This window comes from Taurulus bubalis (genome assembly GCF_910589615.1).
Source record: "Taurulus bubalis genome assembly, chromosome: 14".
NCBI classification, from domain to species: Eukaryota; Metazoa; Chordata; class Actinopteri; order Perciformes; family Cottidae; genus Taurulus; species Taurulus bubalis.
This window is the reverse complement of record NC_136602.1, coordinates 25,860,333-25,870,639: the sequence shown is the minus strand read 5'-3', so window position 1 is coordinate 25,870,639 and position 10,307 is coordinate 25,860,333. Positions and strand designations below refer to the sequence as shown.

At 42.7% G+C, this 10,307-nt stretch overlaps 1 protein-coding gene across 1 annotated transcript; it reads left to right on the top strand.

Annotated features, from left to right (window-relative positions):
- Positions 1–3,325: 3,325 nt before the first annotated feature.
- LOC306746855 (ankyrin repeat and SOCS box protein 15-like) lies at positions 3,326–9,707 on the top strand (the record flags this gene model as incomplete). Its single annotated transcript, XM_079229834.1, has 9 exons — positions 3,326–3,429; positions 3,543–3,595; positions 3,725–3,856; positions 5,771–5,935; positions 6,656–6,905; positions 7,028–7,195; positions 7,345–7,870; positions 8,595–8,748; positions 9,532–9,707. The coding sequence occupies 9 exons, from the start codon at positions 3,326–3,328 to the stop codon at positions 9,705–9,707; spliced, it is 1,728 nt and encodes a 575-aa protein (XP_079085960.1).
- Positions 9,708–10,307: the final 600 nt, after the last annotated feature.

The following is a 10,307-nucleotide window of genomic DNA, read 5'->3' as shown; positions in this document are numbered from 1 at the left end:
CTCTGTCTAAAAATCCAATAAATGCATGCAATTTGTCAAATATGAGTGACAATCAAAGGCCACGTACAGCGACTCTTGTAATGGCTGTAAAGTGATTTGAAGCAGCACTACTGTTGAAAGACATCAAAACAAAACACAAACACATTTATTGTTACAGATTCATAAAATATAAAAACATATGTATGTACATTCCTCATCATCATAAACTATGGATCATATACAATCCTTTTAAATGCATTAAGATCTACCAGCTCCCAAGATTCAGGGAATTTGGCATCTGATTCCAAGAATGGGGGAGCAACGTACTTAAATGCCCTTTTTCTAGTTCAGTCATGTCTGAATTAGGAACTTATTTTAATTTATTTTATTTATCATATATGCTTGACATAATAGTCTCATATGCAGTGTGTGTAAGATCATATAAACGTTTCACAACAGACATGTGGAGCATTTAAAGTTATTTTCAACAAAGTAGCCTTCCCCTCACCACACACACACACACACACACACACACACACACACACACACACACACACACACACACACACACACACACACACACACACACTGAACTGTGAACGGCTGCTGCTACTTGATATATTTGTAGCAATGCATAGTTTACTTTATACACTCAGCGAAACTGATTGTGCAATACTGTTGTCATATGTTGTGCCTTATTTTATATGTTTTCTTATACTATTAGTATTTATAGCAATGTTTTTTGTATTCTTAATTCTAATTTATTTTATTTTAAGTTTATTGTAATTCTGTGTGTAAGGAGGATCCAGCAAAATAAGCTGTTCATTGTACGGAGTAACTGTCCGTTATCTGTGCATATGACAATAAACATATCTTAAGTGATCCTGCAGAATGAATGGGATCACCAGTCGTGTAAATAGTAGTTGAGTATGTGCACTGTTTGAAGTTTGGTCAGAGGAAATCTTTCAAAGCCGGTTGTGTCACTGTTTGGATGGGAACCAGAGTCTTATTTTAGTGGTTTTACCACACAGTGACAGTATGGGACCTGTATGTTGAGCTGCACCGCTGCTATTTCAGTCCGCGAGCCAGAGGCGGGCGACTGCTGCTGAACCCCGTAAAGCTCCACTAATCTGCAGCTGGGCGTCAGCTGGCTCCCCGGAGACCTCTGAGCCTGCAGCGGCGGAGAGCCCAGAGGACCGGTATGAAGCTGTAGGGAGGGTCCTGGGGGGGGTCCTGGGGGGGTCCTGGATGTCCTGGATGTTCTGGATGTTCTGGATGTCCTGTTAGCACTCAGCACACTGTTTGGCACATGAGACCTGAACAACAGATTCAGACAGTATTTTGATCCGGGATCACGGGGAGGGATGTGCTGCAGTAAACTCACAAAACAACGTGATGAGATACAATATGACACATTATGAGTGTGTGAGGTTATAATTACCTGCCACCCGCTGATGAGCAATGATTAATGAGATGTATGCCTCAAGGCACGGTTGTTTATAAATAAAGATATATAAAAAAATCAATGATATATACAGTATATATAATAAAATAATCATGAACAGAATGCACGATAATAAGTGTGATATTTTTAAGTTTTAAACGTCATGCGAACCAAAGCTAAAGTCAACTCAAAATAATGAGTTGAAACTCCATTTCATCCAATTTGGCTACTACTACTTGAAAATCGAAAGCAATTGTTCTTAAGTTTAAAATTGTTATCACAGTGTACATTTACTCTAGTACTCTACTTAGTTATAGTTTTAAAATACTTTACTTGATTATATCATTATAGCAGTATAGAAATAAAGTACAGTAACAAAATGGGTCATTCTGTGTGAGTGATTTTACTTTTGGTACTTTTTAATGCAGGAATTTGACCTGAAATAGAATATTTCTTACACTGTATATTACTTTTAGTCAGTAAAATGTGAGTAAATCTTCCACTATTGCAAAGACTGTATGTTTCACTATTTAACAGCTAAATCCTTTTAATTTATATACTTTATTTATGTGCCCAGATTTGTCCTGTTATGTTCTTATCAATGGTTTACTGTTAGATGTTGATATTACTTGTATAATATCCATATTAAATTACAAATAAAAGAGATTTGTCATTTCAGCAAGGTTTTCTGCATTAAAAAAAACGTGAAAACATCTAAACTAAAAGGTGCTTACCTTAAACAGAAAAGAAGAGAGTAAAACAGATGTAATACGATCGGTGAAAAGCAGAGAACACAACTTGTGGGATGCAGAATGTTGGACTCAGTCCAAACGGGACCAAAGACCCGGCTTAGCTCGACACAATAGCACACGCAGCCCGGCTATATTTAAGAGCAGCGGGCCAGGTGTCGGCCCGCACACGCCCCTCACATATAATCAAACATAAACTGGCCGTTGGTGGAGAGCGAGCCGCGAACACGCCTCACAGGTGAGACCCCTCAGCGATAATCTGCAGCTATTTGACCTGAAGCAGACCTCCGTGGGTCAGAATAAGGTCGGTTTCTTTGTGTTGTTGAAGTGAGTCTGTTTGCATTTGCATGACGTTTGTTTGCATTTGCTTAACATTCTTTATGTTTGCGAAAGGGGGTGGACACAATAACGCGAACACCTGCAGGTCTGTAATGTATGCTTCGAGTTTTAATGTAATCTGTGGTGTTTGAGTAAAAATGTAACTGTCAGATATCAACATGATATCATGATATCAACATGATATCCCCAGTTGATTACTGACAGTAAGAGAATTATTTTTTGTGTTTCAAGTTTTCTGAAATTGTTTAAATGAAGGGATTGAAGCTTTATTTAATCGTAACTTTTTTGGTGAATTTCGAGGAACAAATAGACAAAGTAGTAAATTAAACACCTGAATGTGTTTTCTTTCCACTAGAAAGACATGTTATGGAAGCAAAATGGACAAAAAAATCTCAAAATGTATGTTTTTGCCTGTTGTGTCTCGCCTTGAATAATACAACAAAAGTTACCTTTTTAATATTTTACCTGTGCTGTAATTTTCAGAATAATCTCAGAGAGTAATAGTGTCTTGGAAAGAACGATTTGGTTCTAATTATTGGTAAACAATTTAGAAAACCATTCTTTACTGTTTTATAATTGGAAAGTTAAATCTTCGTGTTGAATAGTTTTTCTTGTCTATGGACACATTTCACATATTATTATTATTATTATACTCAGCTGACCTGCTGTGCTCCGCTCAGAGACAATACCACTTTAATCCACAGGGTGCGCCAGAATCAACGCACAATAAAAGTGTCCTAGTAGCTTTAAATATCGGTGATTTGTAGTTCCCACCATTTGAAATGCTGTTTGTGTGTCTCCTCCCTGCAGAGTGATGAACACTTATGAGGAATATGGTGACGAGCAGCTCAGTGACTACGTCATCCAGCTCGCTATTCAAGAGTCCTGCCAAGATGCCTTTCTGAAATCTGCAGCAAGGTATAAGACACATCCAAACCCAATTCCCCAAAATAATGATACAAATAAACAGAAACACATGTTGATGTGATGAAACCCAACTGCTTTGTGCTTCCTCCGCTCCTGGCTGATAGTTTAGAAACAGCGACGGATGAAAATCGGAGAGTCCTGGCGGCCATCGAGCAAGGTGGGCTGGACAGGAAACACCTTCACCGTGACACGGCGTTGTCTTCGTCAGAACAGAACATTTCCTCAGCTGTAGTGAGAACGTTCCCTCATTGTTTCTGCCATCTTGTCTCGCTGCCACGGTGACCAGGTGAGGTGCTGATGCTCAGAGGGACGCTGAGGCACATCTTCGCCTTCAGGGAGTCGGACAGTCGCGGATGGCTTCCCCTCCATCGCGCCGCGTCCCAGCCAGTCCTGGAGGTTCTGCAGACTGTCTTGAGACGTAAGAACAAGGACCACTTGTATTAAATAAGTATTATGATTACTTATTTATTATGATTCAAAATGTAAATCAACGTATTATTTTAGGACTGACGATCTGAAAAAGCTCAATAGGTAAATGCATAGCAACACTGTTTTGATTGATTAATCAATTAACAGCTTCAAAAACACTGAAGTAAATATATCAAAGGTTTAAAAAGTACACTGAAGTAGACTTAATACAGGTAAAAAGAGTACACTTAAGTAGATTTAATTAAAGTGTACTTAGTATACTCGTGATTAATGTACATTCTGGTGTACTCACAGTGTACATAGTATAATGACACATTTTGAATACTTTGGATATATATTATAAGTGTATTCATAGTTATCTGAAAAGTGGATTCAAATATGCTTTGAGTAAAAAAGGGCATTAAAAAGTACAATTTGTTAAAAAGATATTATTCCATATATATATATATATATATATATATATATATATATATATATATATATATATATATATATATATATATATATGGAATAATATTTAGGTGCATGTTTATGGTTTCTCAAAATAGTAATGTTAGTACATGAAAGAAAGCACTTTCAATACATTACTGATGTGCACATACTTAAATGAAGTGTACTTCAGTGTTTTAAAAGCAAATAAAAACTATGTATCTTGCGGCAGTAAAATGTTGGATATGTTTACAAAAATTAAATTGGAATGGAATCAATATAGTTTGATTCAATTTAGAAAGTCAAGAAGTGCGTTTAAATCATTTATTTGTCATTAAAGTTAGCTTGAATGACAGCTATCACGGTCACCTCACTGCAAGAGGCTCACAGGTTCGGTTCCCGGTCTGGGCCCTTTCCTCCGGTTTCCTCCGGTTTCCTCCAGTTTCTCCGGCTTCCTCCCACAGTCCAAAGACATACAGCTTGGGTTAAATGGAGGCTCTAAATTGGCCGTAGGTGTGAATGTGAGCGTGAATCATTGTCTGTCTACATAGGCGGCCTGTCCAGGGTGAACCCTGCCTTCGTTATAGTTCTTTGTTGGGCGGCTGTAGCTCAGGGGGATGACAACCACAAGGCAGCCGGCTCGATCCCCAGCCCCCCATAGCTCACATGTCGAAGTGTCCCTGAGCAAGACCCCAGGGCCGCCCACCGCCCCCCACCCAGGGATGGGCCAAATGCAGAGAAGAATTTCCCCAAGGGGATTAATAAAGGATACTTTCTTCTTCGCCAGCTGGGATCGGCTCCAAGTGGTTCGGAGAATGGAATGGAAAGTTAGCATAGGGCTAGCAGGAAGTTAGCCAGCTCGGAGGGCGAGAGTCTGATAGAGTTAACATTCTGCAAAAGTCATCAGCACAATCTATAACTGAATATACTTTAACTACACATTTTCTGTGGTGTGACCAACTCCAATATTGCACTTAGTATTTTAGACAAGTGTCCTAGGACAGCTGCCTGGACCCAAACTGTAAATGTGCTGTAAAACAGAAAGGAGCGAAAAGCGCTCATCAAGCTCAAGACTTAAGAGCGCAGCTTTAATTCACATGTTTTGAGTATAATGAAGGCTCAGTATTAATGCTAGAGGTAACCGTCAAATTTAGCGCACAGATTTGTTTTAAACACCCGAAAGTTTCTGTTATATAAGCTCCTCCCACTTTTCAACGGCTGGAGTCGACACCAATAAATACCAAAAGATACCAAGTGAAGATGAAGCGTCGGGTCACATCAGGTCGCAGAGACAGGACGGGTGGCATCGTGAGAATAACGGCTGCCTGAAATAATATTAACCCACGGAATACCTCACTGAGAACTGGAGCTGCCAGCTGATGACAACAGTCATCTCTTAAAAATAAGCGGTGAGCCTGGAGGTCAGCCACAGCTGAACTCCAGGAACGTTGACCTGTCTGTGTTTGCTTGCCAGTGGCAGCTCAGGGGCTCAGCCTGGAGGAGAGGACGGCCGTGGGCGGGGAGACGCCGCTGACGCTGGCGGTGAAGGCCGGACTGGCGCCGAACGTGAAGAGCCTGCTGGACCACGGCGCCTCGCCTCACAACACCAACAGCAGGAACGAGTCGGCGCTGCTGCTCGGTAACTACGAGGGCGGAGCTTAACGGAGGCCTGAGGCCCCAAGATGATGATGATCTTTTACACCTCAATGGATGGAGGGATCTCTCTTTGGCATTCAAACATCTTAACTATTGGATGCGTTAAAATATGCTAAAAAGCTCCAGTTGGTGACATTCTGCATTTGTTCGCAAAGAGCACCTTTTACATGGCCTGTAGTCAACAGATTAATTGGTCAAATACAAATATTGATGTTTAATAAAAGTGCAGCTTTAAAAGAAAGGGTTTCTATACAACTTGCAAATCCTGCATTTGTCTTTTTGGATAACAAGTTGTGTGAAATTGTGTGTTTAAATATGTATTTTCTGATGGTTAAGAATTGAGAGGAAAGACAAAGTAGTCAAATAAACACAGGAATGTGTATTTTGAATATTTTCTTTGCTGCCTGGTGACACCACATGGTTTCAGGATTTAGAAAATCGGACTCGCGACCGGCGACTTTGACCAATCACAGGTCAGTTCAGAGAGAGGACGTTCCTATTGGCTGGTCTACGAATGCACGTGCATTGTCAGTGATATCTGCCCATACAGATAATATAGTTATTTGTGTTTCTGAGTCTTTAATCTTAATTCACCAGACTGCAGAAACTATTCATGATGCATTAAAGGTGCATTATGAAACTATTCTTACACTAAAACAATAAGATACGAACACATATTGAACCTGTTCCATCTCATTTTCAGCGGTGAACGCCGGCTCGTACGAGATGACGTCCGTGCTGGTCGCTCACAACGCCTGGGTGGATCAGGTTTGCCAGAAGAAGAGGACGGCGATGCACGAGGCGGCCAAGGTCGGGGACGTGGACCTCCTGATGCTGCTGCTGAGGAACGGCGGCCGGGTTAACCAGAGGGACGAATCGGGGCTCACGCCGCTCGCCGTGGCTGCGGAGCACGGGCACGTCCACGTCGCTGAGATTCTCCTGAACTGTGGTCAGTCATGGCCTAGCGACTGGGGAGAAAGGATGAATGTGTGTGTGGTTGTTGCCCAACACCTGGACACCAGGGGTCTTTGTGCAAAGGTCCAATCTCCTCTCTTGCTACCTCCTGCTCAGGTAGCAGAGTGAACTCCCAGGCCTGTAACGGGGAAAGTGTCCTGCTGGACGCGGCCGGATCAGGAAACACCGCCTGCATCCAGCTGCTGCTGGACAACGGAGCCGACCCCAACCTGCCCAGCGCCACCGGACACCTGCCCATCCACAAGGCGGCGTACGGCGGACACTACGAGTGAGCTCGGGAGGCGTGCGTTTGTCGGATAGAAGTTCATACTCCATCAGAGGAGGCTAAATAAAAGTACAAGGGGACAGACAGCTCAAATTAGCCAGTCTGCGTTTGACTTGGTCAAACGATTGAAGCGTCGTTTTCTTTTCCCACAGTGCCCTGAAGATGCTGATACCGCCTTCCGCCAAGAAGGCCATCAGAGAGGCGGGTCAGAGCCCGGTCCACTCGGCGGTGGAGGGCGGCCATTGCCGCTGCCTGAAGCTCCTGTTGGCCCGCGGCTTCGACGTCAACTACCGCATGAACACCAGACACTCGGAACACTACCAGGACATGAGGAGGAGCGCCTTGTACTTCGCCGTCTCCAACGGGGACGCGGACTGCACCGCCATCCTGCTGGCGGCCGGGGCCAAGACAGATCTGGACCCTCTGCGCTGCCTCCTGGTGGCCGTCAGGTCGGGGCGCTACGAGATCGTGAAGCTGCTGCTGGCGGCCAAGGCGGACGTGAACCATTACTTCACGGTGGTGAGCGACACGGTGTTTCCCACGGCGCTGCAGTACTGCCTGAAGGACGAGGTGATGGCGAGGCTGCTGCTCAACAGCGGCTACAGGGCGGAGAGCTGCTTTCACTGTCACCATGACAACGCCTTCCACGCTCCGGACGAGGCGGGCGGGAAAATTCCAGTGAGCGAACGGCGTGACTTCCTGTTCTTCCTTTTCTTTCGAACTTGATAGTTTGTGAAATACTGTGATCTGCTTTCTGGCGGAGAGTTCGATGAGAAGATTAACATCACTCTGATACCTGTTCATTCAAAGGCTAGCTTAGCACAAACGCAGAACACAGCTAGCCTGGCCCTGTCCAATGGTAACGAAATCCATCAACCAACACTTCCATTCATTCTGTTTCACCATTTTATATACAGTTGGTTTCATTTGTACAAAAGCTGAAATAATTGTACACACTTTTTGTTGACTGGCTCTAAAATGGACGCATACTGTGTGGTGTTGGCGCGGCAACCTCCAGTTCTGCAGAGTGAAGCCAAAGCTTCTTAAAGCTGCATTCTCTCTCCTGACCACCAGGGGGCGACTCCTCGGGTTGTATAGAAGTCTATAAGAAAACTCCTTCTCTCTTGATCCATTCCATGAGTAAACGTTGTAAACATGAGTTTATGGTCTCAATCTCTAGTTTCAAGTCTTCTTCAATGTCTGTTCATCAGTCTTTATAAACTATACATTATATTTTAGGAGTAGATGCTTCCCCGTAAGCTCAGTGCTGTTAAATTGAACAACATGTTAACAGAGGTTTGGTTGCAGGTTTACGTGTTTTCACTATAAATGTGTTTATTTTCATGCACGTGAAGGTGTTAACGTTGTTAATGAACTGCTGAATTGTGCGTCCTCTCTCCAGTTCTGCGAGTTCATGAGCCTCTGCTGCGTCATGCATCTGTCCGGAAGCGTGGTCCGGACTCTGCTGGACTACGTCAGCCACGTCCACATCTGCTCCAGACTCAGACTCCTCCTGGAGAGGCAGAGAGAGTGGCCCGAAATATGCGACATCCTCAGTGAGTATTTATTCGGATTTTATGGAGAACCCAGAACTGTGAAGCTGCAGCCGGGCGAATAGAACAATGAGCTGAAAGTCTCTACAAAGCTCAGAGGGGAGCTAGCAGATGTTCAACATTAAACACATTGTTATTATAAAAATATTGATTACAGTTGCTGTGAAGTTGATATCAATGATAATTTCTTGCTGGTCAGTCCCATTGACTGGATCGGGACCCACAGGTGGGTCACAGGAGATGATGTTATTTTATGTACCTCTGAATGTTCGTATTGTTCTGATAATTGTAGCCTACTTATTGAATCCAATGTTAAATGGTGAGCATACATTTATTTGTTTATGACAGAGCTTGTTAACTTTTTTTATTTAATTTATCTGGTTGCAATATTTAATATTTGTATATATTTTCAATAACACGTGACGTGGAAATGGAAGTAAAAATGGACAGGAACGCGTAATCAACCCACGTGTAAGGGTTGAGAAATAACTAAATATATCGTTCTTTTTTTATTTATTGGAGCCCTCATCACGTTCATGCTCTCCAGATGATGAATCGTTTCGATTTTAATGACTCTAGTGGACAAACTTAACTTTTTAACTATGTGGCTGTAATGCACACTGCAGCCTTAAGGGGGCACTAGCAGCACCGTAGGCCTTTTAGTCTCCATCCTGCACAAGTCTGTCATATGTTTCCCCCTCTATATCTTTGTGTTTAATCATCTCCGACCTGTGTTTTTATTACAGTATAATATAGTAAAACATGTTTCTGGACCTTGCTCTCCAGACAGTCCTCGCTCCCTCAGGCACCTCTGCAGGCTGGAGATCCGGAGGCGTCTGACCCTGAAGAGACTCAACAACCCAGAAATCATGAACTCGCATGTTTTCCCCCCCCGACTGAAGGGCTTTCTGCTGTACCAGGAGCTCGACCTCTACAGCCAGGACCCTGAACGCATCATATGAACATAATGTGGATTTTCTCAGCAAGACTCCCGCTGGATTTTTTATCTGTTCATTGTTTTATTTTTATAAGTAGAATGCTTGACAAACTTTATTATTGTATTCATTTAGTATTTTTTCACATTTCGGCTCATTTACTGTAACTTAAATGTACTTTTCTTACTTTATTTTCACATGTTGGGGCCTAAGAGTGGTGTTAATGATCATTCTCTAAGATTTCTCTACTTGACACAGACCTAAAGGAAATTCATAACATGTTGGCCACACACTTGATTGTTTGTGCTGTTGTCAGGAGAAAGGAAGAAAAAACTGTTGAGGAAATCATTTCCAACATGTTTATGTTTTGTTTTCTGGAGGGAAAGGGACAGGAAGCAACAGGGCTGATGGGAAATGTAGTCTTAGAGGTAACCTTTAGGATTTTTCAACCTGGACTTTATATTTGCATGTTTTAGTCCGGTCCAGTAAATTGGCCCAGCATTATAGGAGAAGGCTGCAGGTTTTACAGTATTGCGTCAATGTACGTAAAGTGCTCGTTTCTGCCACCGATAGGCTGAGATTGTTCTTATAAGTGTTTGACAACATTATGGAAAGAACCCTCCAGAT